The sequence below is a fragment of the Nuphar pumila genome, chromosome 14 (genome assembly GCF_984573655.1).
Source record: "Nuphar pumila chromosome 14, dmNupPumi1.hap1.1, whole genome shotgun sequence".
NCBI lineage: Eukaryota > Viridiplantae > Streptophyta > Magnoliopsida > Nymphaeales > Nymphaeaceae > Nuphar > Nuphar pumila.
In genome coordinates, this window is record NC_143262.1 from 54,759,053 (window position 1) to 54,783,308 (window position 24,256).

At 40.5% G+C, this 24,256-nt stretch overlaps 1 protein-coding gene across 3 annotated transcripts in view; it reads left to right on the forward strand.

Annotated features, from left to right (window-relative positions):
- SS2 (starch synthase 2) overlaps window positions 1-24,256 on the forward strand; it is a 119,725-nt gene that overhangs the window by 54,726 nt on the left and 40,743 nt on the right. For all 3 annotated transcript variants that reach the window (XM_089988183.1, XM_089988181.1, XM_089988182.1), the window contains one exon: window positions 10,502-10,546. In XM_089988183.1, the coding sequence (XP_089844309.1) occupies window positions 10,502-10,546 (45 nt within the window). The remainder of the gene's footprint in view (window positions 1-10,501; window positions 10,547-24,256) is intronic.

Below are 24,256 nucleotides of genomic sequence, written 5' to 3' on the forward strand. Positions count from 1 at the left end.
AAATGTTTCACCCTTTGAAAAATTATTTAAAATTATTCCAGATTTTAATAGACTAAGAATCTTTGGATGCAAATGTTTTGTATTTAGTCAAGGACAAGATAAGTTGTCACCTAAAGCTCTTGAATGTGTGTTCATTGGCTATCGTGAGAATAAAAAAGGCTATAGATGCTATGATATTCAAAACAATAAACTGTATGTGTCGAGAAATGTAACTTCATTGAAGAACAAAATGGTTTCGATATCCACACATCTAGGGAAGACATCGATTATTCTTTTTTATTCGACTTAGCTCCTCGAATTGAGTCCCCTGAGGCAATTATTTGTGATACAACTTGTGATGGCACTTTACATTATAATGATATACCACAACATGATAATGTTTCCCAAAATGAAAACCTTAATGATATAAATGTATATACCCGGCGGTTAGGAAATGAACATCAACCTACTATTGACAGATACTCTCAAGACTTCACTTTAGAAGAATCTATGGACAACAATCCACCTAGGAGATCTTCTCGTACTAGTAGGCCACCACAAAAATTTGTGTCTGATGAATCTTTCTCTCCGAATTATAGGGCTTGTCTCATGTTAATACATTCGTATCATGAGCCTACCTCATTCAAGGAAGCTAAAGATCATCCACATTGGATTGAGGCTATGAAAATCGAATTAGAGGCTCTGAACAAAGCCCAAACCTGGAGCATTATTCCTCAACCTTTAGGAAAAAAGACAATTGGGTGTAGATGGGTATATAAAGTCAAAACCAAATATGATGGGTCTCTTGAAAGATACAAAGCTCGCTTGGTTGCAAAAGGCTACGCCCAAGAATATGGGATTGATTATGAAGAAACCTTTGCTCCTGTAGCCAGAATGACTAGTGTACGAACCCTAATTGCTTTAGCATCCATCAAACAATGGCCGATATATCAACTTGATGTTAAAAATGCGTTCCTAAATGGAACTCTGTGTGAAGAAGTTCTTATGGACCCTCCGCTAGGTCTAGAAATTGGGAAAGACAATATTTTAAAATTAAACAAAGCTCTCTATGGTCTTAAACAAGCACCAAAAGCTTGGTATGATCTTTTTAGCAAAGTAGTTCTTGATAATGGTTTTTCCTCATGTTACACAAATACTGCTTTGTTTGTTAAATCTTCTAATGAATACATAACAATTTTGTTGTTATATGTTGATGACATGATTATCACAGGTAATGATAAGAAAGGTATTGACCTTATTAAAAATATTCTTAAGAAAAATTTTGATATGTCTAATCTGGGTTTTCTAAGGTATTTCTTAGGAATTGAAGTTGCATACTCCCCCAAGGGGTATGTCCTATCTCGGATGAAGCTTGCCTCTGACATTATTGCTAGGTCTGGGCTGACAGATGACAAAAGGGTGGAGACTCCAGAAGTGATCAATGCCAAGATGAGAGCTAGTGATGACACTCCTTTAGCAGACCCCACGCCTTACCGTCAATTGATTGGATCTCTAACATATTTATCTATCACCAGACCTGACATTTCATATGCAGTTCATAGTGCAAGCCAATTTTAGACTGCTCCTACTACTACTCACATGGCAGCGATAATGAGGATTATCAGATACTTAAAAAATTCCATAACTAAGGGAGTATTCTTATCCTCTTCTTCACCTCTTACTTTACTTGCGTATACTGACTCCGATTGGGGGTAACCCCGATGATCGTATTTCTACCACAGCTTATTGTGTGTTTCTTGGTGAGTCACTTATCTCCTGGAGGTGTAAGAAGCAGCATAATGTTTCTCTCTCATCTACCGAAGCAGAATATCGTGCGATGACCACTACCACAACTGAGATTATATGGCTAAGAAGCTTACTTAAAGATATGGGTGTCTCATTCTCAACTCCCTCAAAGCTGTGTTGTGACAACAAGAGCTCTATCTATATTGCCAACAATCACACTTTTCATGAACGAACATTAAGATTGACTGTCATTATGTTCGTGATGAGTTCTTACGGGGCACCATTCAACTCCCATATGTTCCTACCGAATATCAGTTGGCGGACTTCTTCACCAAAGCTTTGCCATCGCCTCGCTTCTACTTCCTCCTTAGCAAACTCTCGGTGATTTCACCGTGTGTTTGAGGGGGGGTGTTAAAATATGATGTATATATATATATCTATATATATAGATTACGACATATACACATATATATGATATATATGTCTATGTGTTTATCTCTATATATATATATATATTTATTTTGTAATACCCGATAGGGGTAATTCTGTCATTTCACCTGTACACGCATATCATTGATATGTTTTTCTTTCTTTTTTCTTTTTCTTTTTACTTTTTAGTTTTTCTTTTTATTCATTTGAGAGGGGTCCACATAGAGTCGTTGGACCCCTCCAACGGTCATAAATATGACCGTTGGAGGGGCTCCAACGACTCTATGGGAGCCCCTCCTTGGGTCCCTTGCTGTGTATAAATAAGGGGCATGGCCCCATGTATTTCTTAAGCTTCTTGTGAAGCATTCTATGAGTGAAACATATATTTTTTTACCTCTTTGTGTGCTTAACCACTTTTTGTGGTTTATTTTGCCCATTTGTGGCCTCTTGTGTATGTGCGTGCTTTCGCTTGGAGACTTCGCCTCTTTCATTTGGCACTTCTTTACAAGCCATGGCCTGCAGGGCCTGAGCGTGACGCTGGGCCAGGCTGCAGGCACGACTGCATCAATCCAAGTCGGGGCTGACCTAGCATCCCTCCCGAAGCTCATGCGTGGTGGCTCGGTCGTAACCCATATTACCCCATTCCAACCAACCTAGAACCCATGAACCGAGTAGCCCTTCAACCTTTAGTAGGACCTCCTGTTATACCGGTGCCTCAACGCCGACCGCAGATGGTTCCCACCCACGGGCGGGCCAGATCGAGGCAGATTCAGCAGGGACCGGTGCGACCTGAGCACCGACCCCACGTCTTTGGGGCTCGTTAGCACCAGCCTCCAGGCGAGCAGTACCGTGAAGAAAGTGACGAGGCCGTGTTGGATGATCACACTTTCTGGAACGAGTACCCTGCAGGAATGGTGGAGACTTGCCAACAGAGAACGCCAGAGCACCCCTCTACCTACGGGGTGAAGCTAGACCTTTCAAAGTTCGCAGGACGTTTCGACGTAGAGCAGTTCTTCGACTGGGCCTACACAGTGCAGTTTTTCTTCGACTACCACTCCGTGGCTGAGCGCTGTCGTGTCTCTCTGGCGTCCGCTCGGTTGAGGGGCCTAGCACAAACATGGTGCGTTGAGCTACAAAGGTCGAGGGAACGGTAGGGGCAAGAGCGCGTGCAAACACGGGAGATGCAGAGGTTGATGCAGTCCAAGTTTGTGCCTTCAGACCACGCCGAGAGAGCCTACAAGGAGTACCTGACCCTGCGTCAAGGCACCCGTACCGTGGCAGAATCACTGCTGAGTTCCATCGTCTATCCCTACGAGTGCAGATCGAGGAAATCGCCCGCCAGCAGGTCACGAGGTATATTTCTGGTCTCCGTTTTGCTATTTCTGATGATTTCATTTGTGTCACAGCCGAGTCATTAGATCAGGCCAGCAATTATGCCATGAATGTGGAGGAAAAGTTGAAAATGAGGCAGGAATACAGAGTCTCCCGGAGTGACCAGTCCAGTCGACCCAAGTCAAGTTTCTCAACCAGGGGAGCGAGCCCTTCTAGGAAGGAAAACTCAAAGCCCACCCCAAGAGTCGACCCTAGCAAGTCTGACTTGTCCAGACCAACATACCATACAAGATCCAAGGCCAAGCCTAGTGAGTCTATCATCCGTTGTTTTAGGTGTCAGGAGTTAGGACACGTAGCGTCCAGGTGCCCCACCGTGAACAAGAACACCCATTTCATCGAGGGTATTGTTGAGTCAGCATCCGATAGTGAGAGTGAGGGTGAGTCGTTGGTCGAGAGAGAGAATGAGAGGGAAGTCGTAGAGTTCGACGGCAACGTCAAAAATTTGTTGTCCATCCGTCATGTTTTGACCGCACCCAGAGAGTCGGCCCCTGCAAAATGGTTGCGGAACAACATTTTTAAAACCCGGTGCATCTGTGAGGGGCATACGTGGGATGTTATCATTGACACTGGGGCTTGTGAGAACATGGTTTTCGAGAGTGTCGTGTCCACCCTAAATCTGAAAACGAAAAAATTCTCCCAACCATACAAGATGGCGTGGTTTAAAAGAGGGAACGAGGTTCCCACTACCCAACGTTGTCTAGTTCGGTTCTGTATGGGGGAGAATTACCACGATGAGGTGTGGTGTGATGTGGCCCCTATGAGTGCGTGTCATATTCTTTTTGGGACGTCCCTGGCAGTTTGACCGCAAGACTATTCACGATGGCCGGAGAAACACATACTCATTTATTTTTAAGGGTCATAAAATAATCCTTCTCCCTATCAAGGAGACCAGTTTTCCCATTGTGGATAAGCCTAAGCGAGTTCCCCGGCTTGCGGGCCTATCATACCGGACTTTCTTAAGCCATTATAGGGAGGATGATTATTGTTATGCCTTGGTGGCCAAACCGTCTATGAGTACGTCGTTGCCCGTTCCCACAGGCGTCCCACCCTTTATCGAGGAGTTTCGCACTGTTACATGAACGATACTTTTGACCCGAAATGCACAAAGATGTTGTCAAGTTTGTCCAAAGTTGTCGAGTATGTCAAGTGTCCAAGGGTCGACGTCAGAATAGTTGTTTCTATACCCCTTTGCCCATCCCTGAGCGGCCTTGGGAACACGTTTCCATGTACTTTATTATGGGTCTTCCCCGAACCTTGCGTCGTTTTGATTCCATCTTAGTTGTGGTTGACCGATTTTCCAAAATGGTTATCTTTGTCCCGTGTAAGCGAACCACTGACGCCTCGTTACCACCAAATCCGTATCCGAGAGGGGGATGAGTGGAAAACGACATTCAAGGCACATGATGGATTGTTTGAGTGGTTAGTCATGCCGTTTGGGTTATCAAATGCCCTGAGTACTTTCATGAACATGATGACCCAAGTGTTGCGTCCTTGTATAGGGAAGTTCGTCATAGTATATTTTGATGACATTTTGGTCTATGGTTCTTTGTTGTCTGATCATTTGAGTCATTTGCGTCAAGTCCTAGAGATTTTGAGGAAGGGGAAGGTTTATGTGAATGCCAAGAAGTGTGAGTTTATGACGTCAAGCGTGGTGCTTTGGGGTTTCATTGTGTCATCTGATGGAGTGAAGGCTGATCCTGCCAAGGTCCGAGCTATTGTAGAGTGGCCTACCCCGCAGACTATAAGAGAGATCCGTAGTTTCCATGGGTTGGCCACCTTCTACCACCGATTTGTGAGGAATTTTAGCACCCTCATGACCCCTATCATGGAGTGCCTAAAGGGTACTAGCTTCTATTGGACCTCAGCTGCGAGCAAAGCCTTCACACTCATCAAAGAAAAAATGACTAGTGCCCCTGTCCTAGCCCTTCTTGATTTTAGCACAGTTTTTGAGGTTGAGTGCGACACCTCTAAAGTGGGAATTGGTGCCGTCCTAAGTTAGAACCGTAGGCCTATTGCATTCTTTAGTGAAAAGCTGACTCAGTCGAGATGCCAATATTCTACTTATGATGTCGAGTTTTATGTTGTTGTTCAAGCCCTTCGTTATTAGAGGCACTATTTCATTTATAAGGAGTTCGTCTTGTATACGGATCATGAGGCGTTAAAGTATCTAAACAATCAGAAGAAGTTGAGTGCGCGACACGCCAAGTGGGTCAGTTTCTTGCAAGAGTATACTTTTACGATTCACCAACAATCAGGTACTCTGAACAAGGTAGCTAACACACTTAGCAGAAAAAATAGTCTTTTAATGGCTATGTCTGTGCAGGTCATTTGGTTTGAGCAGTGCAAGGAGTTGTACCCGACGTACCCTGATTTTCAGCAGGTCTCGGAAGGGTGCCTCTCCTCTACCAGCACGACAGACCCACGATTCACTATCCATAATGGTTACCTCTTTCGAGGTAATAAGTTATGTGTGCCTGCGTTCTCTCTTAGACTACAATTGATTTCTGAGTTGCATGAGGGGGGATTAGCTGAGCATTTTGGACAAGATAAGACGTTCGCACTGTTACATGAACGATACTTTTGACCCGAAATGCACAAAGATGTTGTCAAGTTTGTCCAAAGTTGTCGAGTATGTCAAGTGTCCAAGGGTCGACGTCAGAATAGTTGTTTCTATACCCCTTTGCCCATCCCTGAGCGGCCTTGGGAACACGTTTCCATGTACTTTATTATGGGTCTTCCCCGAACCTTGCGTCGTTTTGATTCCATCTTAGTTGTGGTTGACCGATTTTCCAAAATGGTTATCTTTGTCCCGTGTAAGCGAACCACTGACGCCTCGTTACCACCAAATCCGTATCCGAGAGGGGGATGAGTGGAAAACGACATTCAAGGCACATGATGGATTGTTTGAGTGGTTAGTCATGCCGTTTGGGTTATCAAATGCCCTGAGTACTTTCATGAACATGATGACCCAAGTGTTGCGTCCTTGTATAGGGAAGTTCGTCATAGTATATTTTGATGACATTTTGGTCTATGGTTCTTTGTTGTCTGATCATTTGAGTCATTTGCGTCAAGTCCTAGAGATTTTGAGGAAGGGGAAGGTTTATGTGAATGCCAAGAAGTGTGAGTTTATGACGTCAAGCGTGGTGCTTTGGGGTTTCATTGTGTCGTCTGATGGAGTGAAGGCTGATCCTGCCAAGGTCCGAGCTATTGTAGAGTGGCCTACCCCGCAGACTATAAGAGAGATCCGTAGTTTCCATGGGTTGGCCACCTTCTACCACCGATTTGTGAGGAATTTTAGCACCCTCATGACCCCTATCATGGAGTGCCTAAAGGGTACTAGCTTCTATTGGACCTCAGCTGCGAGCAAAGCCTTCACACTCATCAAAGAAAAAATGACTAGTGCCCCTGTCCTAGCCCTTCTTGATTTTAGCACAGTTTTTGAGGTTGAGTGCGACACCTCTAAAGTGGGAATTGGTGCCGTCCTAAGTTAGAACCGCAGGCCTATTGCATTCTTTAGTGAAAAGCTGACTCAGTCGAGATGCCAATATTCTACTTATGATGTCGAGTTTTATGTTGTTGTTCAAGCCCTTCGTTATTAGAGGCACTAGTTCATTTATAAGGAGTTCGTCTTGTACACGGATCATGAGGCGTTAAAGTATCTAAACAATCAGAAGAAGTTGAGTGCGCGACACGCCAAGTGGGTCAGTTTCTTGCAAGAGTATACTTTTACGATTCACCATCAATCAGGTACTCTGAACAAGGTAGCTAACACACTTAGCAGAAAAAATAGTCTTTTAATGGCTATGTCTGTGCAGGTCATTGGGTTTGAGCAGTGCAAGGAGTTGTACCCGACGTACCCTGATTTTCAGCAGGTCTCGGAAGGGTGCCTCTCCTCTACCAGCACGACAGACCCACGATTCACTATCCATAATGGTTACCTCTTTCGAGGTAATAAGTTATGTGTGCCTGCGTTCTCTCTTAGACTACAATTGATTTCTGAGTTGCATGAGGGGGGATTAGCTGAGCATTTTGGACAAGATAAGACGTTCGCACTGTTACATGAACGATACTTTTGACCCGAAATGCACAAAGATGTTGTCAAGTTTGTCCAAAGTTGTCGAGTATGTCAAGTGTCCAAGGGTCGACGTCAGAATAGTTGTTTCTATACCCCTTTGCCCATCCCTGAGCGGCCTTGGGAACACGTTTCCATGTACTTTATTATGGGTCTTCCCCGAACCTTGCGTCGTTTTGATTCCATCTTAGTTGTGGTTGACCGATTTTCCAAAATGGTTATCTTTGTCCCGTGTAAGCGAACCACTGACGCCTCGTTAGTAGCCTTGTACTACTTCAAGGACGTGGCCCACTTTCATGGATTGCCTCACACGATCACCTCAGATCGTGACACTCGCTTTATGAGTCATTTTTGGAAATCATTATGGGCCTTATTGAAAACCAAACTCCAGTTCAGCAGTGCATACCACTCACAGATCGATGGCCAAATCGAAGTCGTGAACCGGACCTTAGGGAACCTACTGAGGAGTCTAGTTGGGGAGAATGTCAAAACATGCAACTTAGTCTTGCCGCAAGCCGAGTTCGCCTACAATAGTTCCATCAACCAGTCCACGGGCAAGTTTCATTTTTAAGTGGTTTATGAGCATTCACCAACCCATGTAGTAGATCTAGCACCTGTGTCTAGTCTCCAACACCCAGCCCCAGACGCATTTGATGCCGTTGAGTACATGCGTGATATTCACAGACAAGTTCGAGCCAAACTTGTTGAAAGTTATGAAGCTTACAAAGCTTTTGTGGACCAAGGTCGTCGTGATGTCTAGTTTCAAGTAGGTCAGTTAGTATAGGTTTACCTGCATCCTGAGCGTTTCCCGATAGGTACTTATGGTGAGTTGAGTCCTAAGAAGCATGGCCCTTTCAAGATCCTCCGACGATTGGGTCCGAATGCCTACCTCCTTGAACTGCCCGAAGATTGACACATTTCGCCTATCTTCAATGTGTCTGATCTATATGCTTACTGTGGTGACAACAAGTCGTCAGAGCCGACTTCTTCCCAACCAAGGGAGAATGATGCAGTGCAGGATCGAGCCAGACCTTTACAGTGTGATCCAGGCGTGGGACCAGACCTGTACAATGGGATTGACGATCGGATCCAGGTATTGGATCCGACCTCGAACACGGTGTCACGATGCAGGGATACACCCCTGCATACATACTCCCGACGAGCGAAGAATGGAAGCAACACAACGCACGTGAACAACCCCAGTAGGAGTTGAGAGCATTGGGTCCTCACGGTCCCGGGTTCCGGGACCGAGATCCAGACCCGGTACAAAGCCTATATAGGCCTAGCCTTAGGGTTACGCAAGGGGACTGGATTCGAGAATATTTTTCTCCTCTGCATTTTTCTTTTCCTGTCACGTCAGCCTACAACAGCCTTTTGATCTCTTCACTTATATTTTTTTTCATTTCAGTCGTTACTTTCAGTTTTCTTGAATTTATTCTCAGTATTCAATCATTATTCAAGTGTAGTTATTTCTTTAAATAAATAATCAAGGTTGATCGAAGGTTCAGATCCCCAACGTTCAGCCTGTTCTTTAAGCAACATTCATTTCTTGCATGACTGCTCGTGCGTTGTGAGAGACCCCTCCGCGTCGGCACCCAGACTTGGTTAAACCCCGTTCTCTCGCTGTATCAGAGAGAGAGAGAGGGAGAGAGAGAGAGAGAGAGAGAGAGAGAGAGAGAGAGAGAGAGAGAGAGAGAGAGAGAGAGAGAGAGAGAGAGGCCCTCGGCCCTAATTACGGTCGGGTGCCTCCCTTAAAAAAAGCCTCAAGGGCTTTGCACTTTTTACATGCGGCTCGAGGCACAAGGGGCCTCACCTTGAGGTGAGGCACATTTTTAACAACACTGCTTCCAACTAAGGAGTTCCTTATCCACGAGGGTAGCAAATGCTATGTAGGATAAGTCTCTGGTGCGGATATGCATACGGTATCAATGAGTTGAAATGAGCAATATCTTATTGCTCGTGTTCTTTTAAGTGGATCTAACCTAGTAAATATGATCTACATGGTCTGTTTGGTGGGGATAAACTTTTGAATCATCGGAATCCGGTGTGTGTACAAGTTTTCTTAGTGATTCAAAAACCAATGGCCATAACACCAATTTTTCACCTTAAAAAAGGTATTTTTTTGTCAAAAAAACGTGATCCAAGGGTCAATCTCTAACAAATTGACTATGCTGAACACATTTTTCTGGCATACTGCTAGCTTACCATGAGCCAATGGGTATTTTCAGGTTGTTTTACACATCTGACCCTGCAGGTGTGTTCAGCATGGTAAATTTGCTAGAAAATGACACTTGGATCATGCTTTTCTGATAAAAATCATGATTTTTTAAACCTTCAATATTTATGAAAAGTTTAGAACATCGATTTTTAAACCTTGTAAAAACATACCTGCATGTTGGAATTGGACGATTAAGAGTCGATCCCTATAAAATCAAGCATATAGAATGCCCAAAAGACTTCAAAAGCCCGGTAGGCAGCTACCACCTACTCTCTCTCTCTCTCTCTCTCTATATATATATATATATAGCATGGGATGCCTAAAAGAACAAAGTTGGATGCACCATCACACGCTGGGTGTTACAAAAAACACCCTTTAGCGATGCTGCAGTGGTCATGACTGCCAATAAAGACCTGTTTTTACACAAATTTTGTTGTACTCCTGATCGCGCATGATCAGCAGTGCAAAAAATCCAATTTGTGTTGGACCTTTTGGCAATCTGATGGTACACCCTGTATATATCTTGTTTACTTATTTATTTTTGTACATAAATTGCATTTGCGTGTTATGTACTTGTATATGTGTTTATGCTTGGTACATTATAATCAAAGTTTATTTGGTAGAATTTTTTGTCAGTAGTTAATTTGGTTTTTGCCTTGTTGTAGGAAATTTTGAAGCGCATGGTCTTGTTCTGCAAAGTTGCAGTGGAGGTATGTATTAAACTTAGGATAAATTATGAATAAGTTGAGTCTGTATACTTTTAGTAGCAATGGTGCCACTTCAGGCGATGAATGACATATTGGAAATAAGGGTGCGCAATGAGTCAAGTTACTGTCCTGTCTAAGTCCTTTTGCACTCATTCATGTATATAACTAAGCCAAGCTTCGGCATAAGTTGAGGCTCATTTATGTTCTGAGCTCAATCAATCCCATCAAGCTGGATTAAGCTTAAGTCGATCAGTTCCATCGAGCTTGATTAAGCTCTTAGTATTTAGAGTAACTTCCAATTAATCTCCAAATTTTCCCTCCAATTAATGCAAACGCCAAACTTCTTGAGCTTTTCAAGTGTCCACCAAATCATTGTTGCAATTAAGCAAATCTCTCATTGGCTAACCACCGTTAGCTGAACCCTGGGTTACATTTAATTCATGGGCTGAAATTCTCATTTCACCCTTACAAAATATGCCGCTGGTAGCCCTTATCTTTATGCTATTGCAATTACATTTTTGGCCTATTTACTTGGTTGTAACAGGGTTAGACTATCTAGGGTCACATGAAACCTAGATCTGAACGGTCTAAAAATTGAACCCAACCCTATCCCATTCAAATTGAGTTTGGGCTCGGTTTTCATATGATATTGATTTAGATTTCCTATGGATTGTAGTATCTTACTTTTACTCAATCTTGTAATGAAATGACACAAAATTACAAGGTATATCAATGGGCTCCATAGCCAAATACACGAGCCACTATGGGCAAATACACAAGCCACTAAAGACAAATAACAAAAACACTGAGGCACAAGAGAGCAATCAAGAGAGAGCAACACAAAAAAACTATATTAAATTTTATTAATAAAATGCCTTAGAAAAGCATACAAAATAATGGGCTACAGACCCATATCTATACTCAAGAAGGACCAATTAGAGAGCGCCTACTAACTGTTAGGCAATTCTAACGGTGTTAGACTAGCCGTTAGGCATGCCTAACAGCTAGAATCCAACAGCTAGTTCAAGCAGATAATAAAAAAAATATAATACAAATATATATTGTATAATATATGTACATAGAGTATAATATACATAATAATGTATACATATACTACATAAACACATGTATATGTGGAAGAAATACAAAGGATACATCAAATATTCAATACTCCCCTTAAACTTATGGTGCAATCACTGAAAGTTTGCTGAGGAGAAAAATAAAATGGGGGTGTTGACAATGCTTTGGTGAAGAAGGTTGTAAGCTGGTATTCCGATGACATATAAGGCAACTCTATTGTTCATTTCAGAAATTCCTCTCTAACATAGTGGCAATCCTCTCTAGTTTCCAAGTTTTTTAAAACTTCCATGTTGACTTTTTTTTTCTAAAACTTTTCAAGTCTTTTAGAACTCTTTCTAAAGCTTTCTTTAGCCTTCTAAGGCATGTATATGGACTCTTTTAAGAAGTCCTAAACAACCCTAAAATAAAATTCGTAATTAATATAATTAATTAATTAATTAATTATTGAATATTAATTAATTTAAATTATCTAAAAACTTTCAAAATAGCCAAATTAACCCAGAAGGCTTCTTAACCTTATTAAACCCCAAATTAAAGCTGAAAAAATGTGGGGCTTGGATTTGGATCCGGATCTAGATAAAAAAATTCTAACCCATACCCAAAACGAAAATGGATCAAAATCTGGTTTAAATCCAGATTTAAGTAGGTCTTAAATAAGATCCAAATCCATAATAATTTGGATCATATGCATTGGATCCAACCCGATCCAACTCCGGGTCCATTTTGACAACCTGTTATATTTTTAGAAAAATGCGATTTTTGAACCAATCGTAGCCCGAATCAAGGAAAATAAAATGTCGTTGCGCTTAGAATTTCGAGACGCATCCAACGACATATTACACAAATATCAAATTTCGAATTTCACCCCAAAATAACCCAAATTTTGGTCATATTTAAATGTCAAAAATAAAATTCTTTCTCACGTTTTGATTGGCTCGTTACGACATTGTCAATGGGACCTGGGACAAGCCCAGACTCAAAGACATCAGTCTAAAAATTGAGCCTCAACCGATTTTTCTCTCAGACTTAGCCAAATTTTTGAAAATCTCATAAAATGACTTAGTAAAAAAATATGCGATATTACATCCCTATCCCCTTAAAAGAATTTCATTCTCGAAATTAGTACGTACCGAAAAGGTGTGGGTATACATTTAAATTATGAATAATTATTAGAATTTTATACATTGATCAATCCTACCCTCTTAGGATTGATTCCGTACACATACATCCATATAATCACACCAAGGATATTAAGTCACCTCAAATTTGAATTAAACTATGAATGCAATCAAGTACAAGAATTTACATGTTTAAGTAAAAGTATTGAACAATCTTGCCAGTGAAGGAGACTGCTCTGGAGCACGAGACACGACTTGCTGACACTTCACGATAGGGCTCACTTACAAAAAAAAAACAATGCTAAAAAATGATAAAAGTGTAAGATTTTGTGGTGACTCTGATGCCAAACCTGTAACGACCCCAACTCGTACCCCTTGAAAATGCATATTTTTTTTTATCATTACAGAAACATTCACGGAGATCCAGAGCCTTTATAGTTCTACTCACCATTGGATAACCCAACCAACTATAAATGATCTTACATTTATCATCTACACCGTAGCAAACCAAAATTTTATTAATTAGGAAATAGTAGTCGACTCCAATTATTTTAGGATGAAGGCGTAGTTGTTGTTGTAAGTAAGAAATAATAATCTCGAGACAATTGCATAAAAAGAATTAGAGTGCATGAACAATTAAATCTAAAGAAAAAGCAAAGAAAAATAGAGTCACGCTGTCCATCTGTGAAGCGATCTAACAAACGTGTATAACTCGTAGCTTTCTCAGAAGCGAGTCACTTCACTGATCCTCTGCAGCTGCGAAAAACCACAGAAATACGGTGTCAAAAATCTGAGAAATTCTGCTTACAAATCCCTCTAATGAATTAAATGAGCATAAAGAATACAAATAATAATTCATGTAATATTTTAGATGGATACAATTATGATAAATTCATAATTCATTCATGCAATAAAGAACAATTATTAAGCATGAGGGAACATTTAATACATAACATATATCACAATTTAAGCAATACAATCATTTAACATGCATTAGGGAACAACATTAATCCTAAGCCACATGGGTGCGGGTGTGGGTGCGAGGGTGCGACACTTTCAAAAACCTAGGGTGTGAGGGTGCGGCATGGCAAAAATGTAATTATATATTATATATATATATATATATATATAATTTTAAAGTTTTAACAGTTAACATTGTCATAATACCATTCATCATGCATACAATATATCAGCCTAAATATCAATCAAATAAGTAAAGCAATTACATAAATCAACCTAAATATCGATCAAATAAGTAAAGCAGAAAAAAACTAAATTACATACCAAAAGTAATGGATCTTAATAATTTTCTTCTTCATCATCAAATGCATCATTAGAAGGAAGACTGAGCTCAGACAAATCCATGTTTGTCATGTTGAAATCATGGTCTCCCTCAAAATCACACTCTATTAGTTTATATCCCAAAATTTGGATGTTCCTTGTCTGCGTTATAAACTCAATTTGAAAATGTTAAATACAATAAACATATATTTAAATGAAAAATTAAAAAATAAAGAATCAAATAACTAAGAGAGCAAATTAGTACATGTATTCATCATTAGTTCGCAAAAGTAGTTGAAGATTTGAATGAACATATAATGCATGCTTGCTTGTGAGTTTGTTTCTCTTCACGTTGTGGATTTGAGAATATGTGCTCCAATTTCTTTTACAACAAGATAAACTAGCAGGTTGCGATAACAATCGTAATGCAAGACGTTGGAGAAGAGGTGTTTCTGATCCAAATGTTGACCACCATGTGATAGGATCTATATTATCTTCCTCTCTCGCGAATAATGCTGGTCTATATAATCCCAAAGATGAAAATTTTCCAAACTCTTGTATGACTTGATTTAGAAGATATGGTTCAGGAAAAAGTCTTATCATACACATATTTCTATTTCTTGATAGCTCTGGGTCTAGATTTGGAGGGACACGACTAATACCACCTACTTGCCACTTTTTTGCATAATATTTTGGATTAAGAGAATGTATCATGCAATGCAAAGGAGTATTGCTCTTATCCCATCTTCTGACTAAAATTGAATGAATATGGTTAAAAAATTCTGAATCATCTAATGCATGATTTTTTTCTTCATGCTTGAAAACAACAACTTATATTTTTTCAATCATATTATCCCGCATTTTATAAACTCTGTGAAGCATGGGTTCATTCTTATCAACTTTTCTCAACATTTCCCAAATAGGTTGGGCAAATTAAAGAAAATATACTATTTTGTCCCAAAACTCATCATCAATAATGACATTCTTAATTTCTTGAGCCTTGACATCATCTTCAGCACGATAGAATGTTCAATTTTCATCGGTCACCATACTAACCAAAGCATTCTTCACTTTTTTAATCCTCTTCACCATCACAATGATGGATGCAAAACGTGTTTTAACGACCTTCAACAATTTCAAGTCAGAATGTCTATTAAATACAACATTAGCACGATGGTGGTTAACAACAAGATTTCTAATGCTTTTGACATTTCTTTCTAAACACAGGGAGTCCAAAAAATATGAGGGTAGTCACTCTCCAAACTCAACGCTGCATTTTTACAAACTGGAGCGTTGTCTGTAATAATTTGTACAACATTCTGATCATCCACTTCTTTTATCACTTCTATAAACAACCCCTTCAAATACTCTGCATTTTATATTTTTCAGATGCATCAATTGCTTTCAAGAATACTGGACCACTAAGCGAAGAAGCAATGAAATTGATCAGTGGACGCCTTTGAATATCTGTTCATCCATCAGATACAATAGAAACTCCATTTTGCTCCCATGAATATTTTTTAATCTCCAACAATCTCTCTACATTTGCTCTCTCTTCTGCAAGAAGTGTAGTTCGTATTTTTTCTGAGCTTGGAGGCACATAGCCAGCCAAATTACAATTTTCTAAGGATGATACTAAATCCTTCCGATAAGGATTTCTAGCCGCATTAAATGGGAGTGAACTAAAATGAAAATACCTCTCAACTTTTCTATCCAATTCTTCTCTTCCATATGTATTGAATGATACTTGTATCGTTCCTCTACCTCCTACATTGAATTTTTTTTTCCAGCATCTTCTTGATGGCTAGCAAATGGTCTTTCTCTTCTCATATTCTTCTTGTATTTTCTTGTATTGTCTTTGCATTGCCTCATCAACTTTTCTACATCCTGAAATGCCATGTCTTGGTATCTTCAACAAATGAGCCTTCAGTCTTGTGTAAGACCCAACAAAATCTCTTTCACGGAGCTTGCATTGAAATCTCTTGTTTCCACCACCTCCTCCAGTTTTTGTAAGTTTATCTACATGTACCCATAGTGGCCCACCTCATTAGTCCCACTACAACTATCAGCAAAACTAGCAGCAGAACTCAAATGTTGGAATCAGGATGACACAAGTCCTTTCCCTTTATTCGTCATTTTTATCCTAAAAACATAAAAAAAATACATTCAAAATTTCAAATCAATTATACAAACATTATATATATATATATATATTCCCTGCAAAAAATAGGGACTCAGCCCCTCTCCTGAAATAAGAGGGAGCAGGGAAGGGGGCTCAACCCCTCCCCTACCGACCCAACAAGAGAGCGAGAGGGGGGGGGGGGCTCGACCCCCTCCCCTGCCGAAAACAAAGGGAGCTCAGCCCCTCTTTTGTCGACCCAACAAGAGAGCGAGAGGGGGGGCTTGGCCCCTCCCCTGCCGAAAACAGAGGGAGCAGGGGGGGCTCAACCCCTCCCCTGTCGACCCAACAAGAGAGCGAGAGGGGGGGCTCGGCCCCTCCTCTGCCAAAAACAGAGGGAGCAAGGGGGGGCTTGGCCCCTCCCCTGCTGACTCAACAAGAGAGTGAGAGGGGGGGGCTCGGCCACCTCCCCTGCCGAAAACTGAGGGAGCAGAGGGGGGGGGGGGCTCAGTCCCTCCCTTGTAGACCCAACAAGAGAGCGAGAGGGGGGAGGGGATCAACCCCTCCCCTGCCGACCCAACAAGAGAGCGAGAGGAGGGGGGGGGGCTCGACCCCTCCATTGCCGACACAAGAAGAGAGAGAGAGGGAGCTAGAGGGTACCTGCGACGAGGGAGAGGAGGTGGCGTCGGGTAGAGGCGTCGGGAGGACTCGAGTTGCGCGGGAGCGGAGAGAAGATGAGAGGAGATTAGTGCAATTTTTTTTTGCCCTAATCCAACTTTTTCATTGTTTTTTTTAACGTCTGAAAAATTGGACCAAAATGACCTTGGGTGTGTTGATCGCACCCAGGGTCGTGTTGACCGCACCCGGTGCCGTACCCGCATGCGCACCCACATCGCGTCGCATCAACGCGGGTGTGGCACCTGCTTTGCCGAGTCTCTGTGACTTAGCATTAATCATTCACCAATATTTAACATTTAAGGAAACAGGTAAACAAGCATGATCTAATGCATATCCTGAATATGCATGGCTTCTGTGCAATGCATGAGTAAATTATTACTTATTAAAATATTTTTTTCATATGCATGTCCCTATTAAATGCACCAAATTTAAGTTTTTTTTTTAATTACCGTTGCCCGCGGATACACCAAACGGGTAAAATCCCCGAGGTCATGTTAGGTTCCCAAGGTAGTTTAACATACAATTTGTATTTTATTACTGGGTTTCAAACTTAGCCCTCATTCGAAACAACCTTCGTAACATTAGATTAACCATCTAATGTCGAGGACACTAGAGACCACCCATCCACAAGTACCACTTTTCTTGGTATACCAAAACAACAACTGTGTCTACACACCACTCCCAGGCAAAGTGACAGACTTTCCCTAAAACCGTGGCCAGGAGAGAGAACCTCAATATCGGGTTCAGGAATAATCAATAATACACACGAAGTTTTTGTATCCTCGTGGTCCCCCAAAACCGAATCTCTAAGATCCTCATTCTTCTGATGGGAGATCTCAGAACGTATATTAACTGTTCTTATTCATTATCTTTTTATTAAAAGTCAATTATTAAGTTTTGCAATTCAACATACAAAAGCAAAAGCAAAAGCTCGCATCTACTCCTGCGAGAGCTATCACATGACTCCCGCCCGTGGAAACACATAGGACAGTGCAATATAATGTAATAACAATAAAAATAAATGTGATTTTTGTAATGCATTTAAAAGTAAATAAAGAGCAAACCAAAGCTCAAGGCTCTCCAGGCTCGCGATGATTCATTTCAATCATCGATGCACCCTATGCAAAAATCATATGAACGTGCAAAATCTGCAGTGATGTCAACATGCCTTCAAATGCACATTCATATATACCAATTTAACCAATTAACAATGTGCATGAAATATAGCATTCATATGTATCTGTTCCCATATAAGTACATGCACTTTTATGAAACCATTCCATAAACATGCTTTCCTTCACAAATCACTTCAATTTGGAAAAGTGATCACATGCATTTGGGTACAATGTGTAACACACATCAATTTCATGTATGCACGTGCACTTGAAATAACTCAATAAAGCATAATAATCTAGCATGTCAGTTTAAGCATATGAAACTTTTCATTCATAACATGTATTAATATCAACATACATGCACACAACACAAATCTGGAAATTAATTACATGGCTGCACACATTCGTATCATGTAAGCATCTGCACTAAAACAAACTTTTTAATAACATATAACCAGACATGCATTCATATCCAGCATGTTACAATCAAATTAAAGCATAAGAAGATTTCTATTAAATAGCCTGTAAATGCACCACACTTAGCAAAAATCTATAAACTACTCACATGACTGAGTATATTCTTTTTAAGTATACACTAGCACTTGAAACCACTTGAAATAGCATATTGCCATGCATACAAAACAAAACCCCCCTCTTTTGTAAGCAACAAACCAGTTTTAATTTAATTAACAAATCTGAAAAAAATTAAAACGCATAACTGAATACCCAAACCTTCCCCTTTTTTTTAAAGAAGTCTTAACACCCAGCCGACCCCCGGTCGGCTGGGGTCTTGATCAGGCCCAGCTGGGCCTGACAGAAGGCCTGCGCCAATCCAGCCAAGAGGCTGGACTGAGCCTGGCAAGGCGCTGCCAGCCCAGCCGAGACATTCGGCTGGGTCTGGCAGACCATGCACAGGCCCGATTTGGGCCTGTGTATGCTCTACCAGGGCTTGGCAGTCAGCCGAGCCTCCCTCGGCTGACTGAAAAAAAGTTTTATTAAAAGATCCCTTTTTTTGTACTATACCCCTGATTCACACCCATAACCAGGTCCGAAAAAATATCTATATACATGTTCAACCCAAATCACCGATTTAAACCACAACCAGTAGTAAAAACATATATATATATATATATATATATATATATATATATATATATATATATATATATATATATATATATATATATATATATATATATACTTATATCAAAAAATATTTCCCTTTTTTTTTTGAAAGGTTTACACCCAACTGACCTAGTCGGCTGGGGTCCCAAACAGGCCCAGCCGAACAGGATCGGCTAGGTCTGGTCTGGGCAGACCTTGGCCGAGCCTGCCAGTGGACTGCCAGGCCTGTCCCAGTCCTGCCCAAGGGCTGGACTGGGTCTGGCCAGTCCCTGCCAGCCCTGGGTTAGCCGAGCCAGCCCAGCCGAAACCAATCGGCTGGGCCTGACAGCCCATACATAGGCCCAGCCCAAGCCTCTATGAGGACATGGCTGGCAGCCCCACAAACTAAAAAAAAAAGAAAGCAAACTTTTAAATAAATTTTATTTTTTTAAAAAAAATCCCCCTTTTTTTTTTTTCTCTGCTGCTGAACCTGAGCCGGCTCAATCGAGTCACTCGGCTGAGCCCTGTGGCTCAGCATGCCCTGCCAGGTCTGCTGGACTCAGTCCAGCCGAGCCTGGCAGACCTGGCCAGCCAAGCCATGCTTGGCTAGTCTGTTCGGCCAGACCGTGAGACCAAAAAAATGTCCCCTGCACTACAGGGGAAAAATAAAATTTTCTTTTCTTCACATGTATGGACAATGTATAGCTCATGAATAAAAACATATTGGATATATGATCAGACTTGCACAGTCATGCATCAACAAGATTCATAGGTCAGCTCCACCTGATAAAGCATGATCAGGTCCACATATGCTTACAAAACAAATCGGAGCATGAGCATGTTCAGAAATATAACATGAGCATTAAGCTTACTCAAGAATACTCATTCAATAATGCATCCATAATCAAGTTTCTCAATAAACATACCATTATACACACTTTTTCTGAAAAAAATACAACATAGTTTTACATATATTTTCAGGCATCTACTCGGTCCATAGCATAAATCCATTCATAAAAATTGATATTCATCAAAGAGTGTTCTAAAAGAACCACTCCTACCACCAAATAAAATTATGTTATCACATGTACAAAATTTTATTTAATGGAAAAATGAAAAAAAAACATCATGCATACAGCCATAGAAAAAAGATCTATGTATTCTTTTTTTGAAAATCATCACATACACGTTTTCCATGGATTTTTATCCAAGATATTGTATAAAATCGAACCGGCATTCGATTTCTCAATTGAATCCAAAAGAGAAGACCTACATCTTTACGTGAAAAACAAAGAAAACAACGGTGGAAGGAACGGATGGGCGGGAGAAGAAGACCCTTCTTCTTCTTCCTCCTTCCTCTCTTTTCCTTCCTTCCTCTATTTTCCTTTCTTCCTCTTTCTCTCTTCTCTCTCTCTCTCTCTTCCTCTTCCTTTCTTTCTCTTTTTTTTTTATTAATATAAAGAAAGTGAGAGCTGGGTGACGTTTCCCTCTTCTCCAGCCTTTTCTAAAAGGGCTTGAGAGTTTAAAATAGGGAAACTCTCTCTAGTTTCCAAGTTTTTTAAAACTTCCATGTTTACTTTTTTTTTCTAAAACTTTCCAAGTCTTTTAGAACTCTTTCTAAAGCTTTCTTTAGCCTTCTAAGGCATGTATATGGACTCTTTTAAGAAGTCCTAAACGACCCTAAAATAAAATTCGTAATTAATATAATTTAATTAATTAATTAATTAATTAATTATTGAATATTAATTAATTATTGAATATTAATTAATTAAAAGTATCTAAAAACTTTAAAATATAGCTAAATTAACCCAGAAGGCTTCTTAACCATATTAAACCCCAAATTAAAGCTTTATATTGAATTTAAAGCTGAAAAAACGTGGGGCTTGGATTTGGATCCGGATCAATAAATCCAAACCGATACCCAAAACGAAAATGGATCAAGATTTGGTTTAAATTCAGATTTAAGTAGGTATTAAATAAGATCCAAATCCATAATAATTCAGATTATATGCATTGGATCCAACTCCAGATCTATTTTGACAAACTGCCAAATTTTTAGAAAAATGTGATTTTTGGACCAAACGTAGCCCGAATTAAGGAAAATAAAATGTCGTTGCGCTCAGGATTCTGAGACGCATCCAACGACATATTACACGAATATCAAATTTCGAATTTTGCCCGAAAATAACCTGAATTTCGCTCGAATTTTTCTTGAATTTAAAGGTCGAAAATAAAATTCTTTCTCACGCTTCGATTAGCTCGTTACGACCTTGTCGATGGGACCTAGGATAAGCTCAGACTCACAGACATCAGTCTAAAAATCGAGCCTCAAACGATTTTTCTTCCAAACTTAGCCAAATTTTTAAAAATCTAATAAAATGACTTTGTACGAAAATACGCGATATTATAGGGAGAGACGGCGCTCAACCTGTGGGTTTGGAGCCGACGACGACCAAGACTCTATCGCGACTCCGGCGAGTTGCAGGAAAGCACTGAATGAGACCTCCCCCCATAGGGGTTTGGAGGGTGGGAGGGAGGGATGCAGGTGGGCAAGGAGGAGGAGCGACGGATGGGGCGGGGGAGGGATGCGGCTGGGTAGGGAGCACGAAAACAAAAGGAATCGATCCCCGACAATGAGTGAAAACAGAAAATCCTTAGTTCGCACGAGACAATGCCATTTCAAACCCTAATTTTTGAAGAAACAAGAAGAAGAAAGAGAAGGAAAACAGCTCACCGAAGTTCAACGGTCCCGATCCATAGCTAGAGGTGATCTCCTTGGGACAACATAACATAACTAATTACAACAATGCCACTTAATATGGTGCTAATGAACTATACACAAAGAATAAAGAATGAAATGTACCCAAGGTGAGAAAACAACTAAAATGACTAAAATAACATGGAAGACAACATTAGTGTGGCATTACCATATGAAGGAAAGGAAATGAAATTGCTTCTAGATGGATTGGATGCAGGTGGGCACGGAGGAGGAGCGACGGATGGGGCGGGGGAGGGATGCGGCTGGGTAGGGAGCACGAAAACAAAAGGAATCGATCCCCGACAATGAGTGAAAACAGAAAATCCTTAGTTCGCACGAGACAATGCCATTTCAAACCCTAATTTTTGAAGAAACAAGAAGAAGAAAGAGAAGGAAAACAGCCCACCGAAGTTCAACGGTCCCGATCCATAGCTGGAGGTGATCTCCTTGGGACAACATAACATAACTAATTACAACAATGCCACTTAATATGGTGCTAATGAACTATACACAAAGAATAAAGAATGAAATGTACCCAAGGTGAGAAAACAACTAAAATGACTAAAATAACATGGAAGACAACATTAGCGTGGCATTACCATATGAAGGAAAGGAAATGAAATTGCTTCTAGATGGATTAATGACTTCCACTTTAAACTTGGGACCGGATCTTGGGATCCGTTATGTAATTCAGATCTATATATATAATTAATATTGCTATAATAGATTATACCTACAGTTAAACTTAGTGAACCCCATTTTTTTTATTAATTTACTTTGGTATATCTAACCTCATAGATGTGATCTACCTGCACAGTTTGGTAGGCATTAGCTTTTGGATGGTCAGAACCTGAAGTGTGTGTAGGTTTTTTGACCATGCAAAAGTTGACAACATAAACTCACCAATTTTTTTTACTGAAAACCATGTTTTTTTATAGAAAAGCATGATACAGGTGTGGATTCATAGTTCCATACCAAATCTACATGTTGAACATGCCTATGAAGTTAGAGCGAGTCAAAATGTCTTTCATTGAGAGTTCCAACTAGATTATAAGTACAAATGGTTATAGCATGAAAATTTATTCTAACGGGTTGAACATGATACAGGTGTGGATTCATAGTTCCGTACCAAATCTACTATGTTGAACATGCCTATGAGGTTCGATTGAATTAAAATGACTTTCATTGCAAATTCCAACTAGATTATAAGTAAAAATGGTTATAACATGAAAACTTATTCTAAGGGGTTGGGGCCTAACCAATATAGGTCGGTCTGGGACTGGCGCCTGTTCTGGCCAGCAGTCATCACAAAGGAGATGTATCCTTGGTCACATGATGCATGGGAATAGGATTGAGCATTTCAAGAGGTACCTTGGAACCCTGAAGGGATGCTTGAGATGAACAACCCATAATGGCCCTTCGTTAGGTGTGGGCAACGGCCCGGCCCAGCCCAGCCCGCTAATTGACCGGGTCGTCACGATCAACGTCCCGGTCTGTCAATTGCTGGGCCAGGCCAAAAGCCTGGTTCAGGCCGACCCGTTGGGAAAACTCCAGCCCACGGCCCCCCCATTAGGCCCGTGGGCCTAATCGGGCCTATATATATGTATATATATATATATATATATATATATATATATATATATATATATATATATATATATATATATCAACAACAACAACAACTGTGCCTTCATCCCAAAATAATTGGGGTCGGCGATATGAACCAAAAAAGAAAATCATTATGGGTCTTCCACATGAATCCTTCTCCTCCAATCATTTCTATCCAATGCCATGTCCTTGGTGAGGTTCAAAGCATTCATATCCTTTCCTATCACCTCCATCCATGTCTTCCTAGGCCTACCCCGACCTCTTTTAACTAATATATTTTCCCATTTCTCCATCCTTCTAACTGGAGCATCATTAGGCCTTCGCCGAATATGTCCAAACCACCGTAAAGGATTCTCTCTCATCTTATTTTCAATGGGTGCAACGCCTACCTTCTTACGTATCTCCTCATTCCGAATCTTATCTTTTATTGTATTTCCACACATCCATCTCAGCATACGCATCTCAGCTACACTCATTTTTTAAATATGATGTCTCTTGGCAGCCCAACATTCCGTACCATATAGTAAAGCAGGCCTAATAGTCGTCCTATAAAACTTTCCCTTCAACCGCAATGGCATTCTACGATCGCACAACACTCTAGTTGCACTTTTTCATTTCATCCACCCAACCTTTATCCTATGATTTACATCTCCATCAATTTCTCCATACTTTTGAATGATAGATCCCAAATATTTGAAACAATCATCCACCGGTATTTCTTGCTCACCAAGCTTCACTACACTCTCATCATTACTTCGTTGCTTACTAAACCGACATTCCATGTATTCTGTCTTACTCCTACTTAACTTAAAACCTCTTGCTTCCAATGTCTGTCTCCATAATTCTAACTTA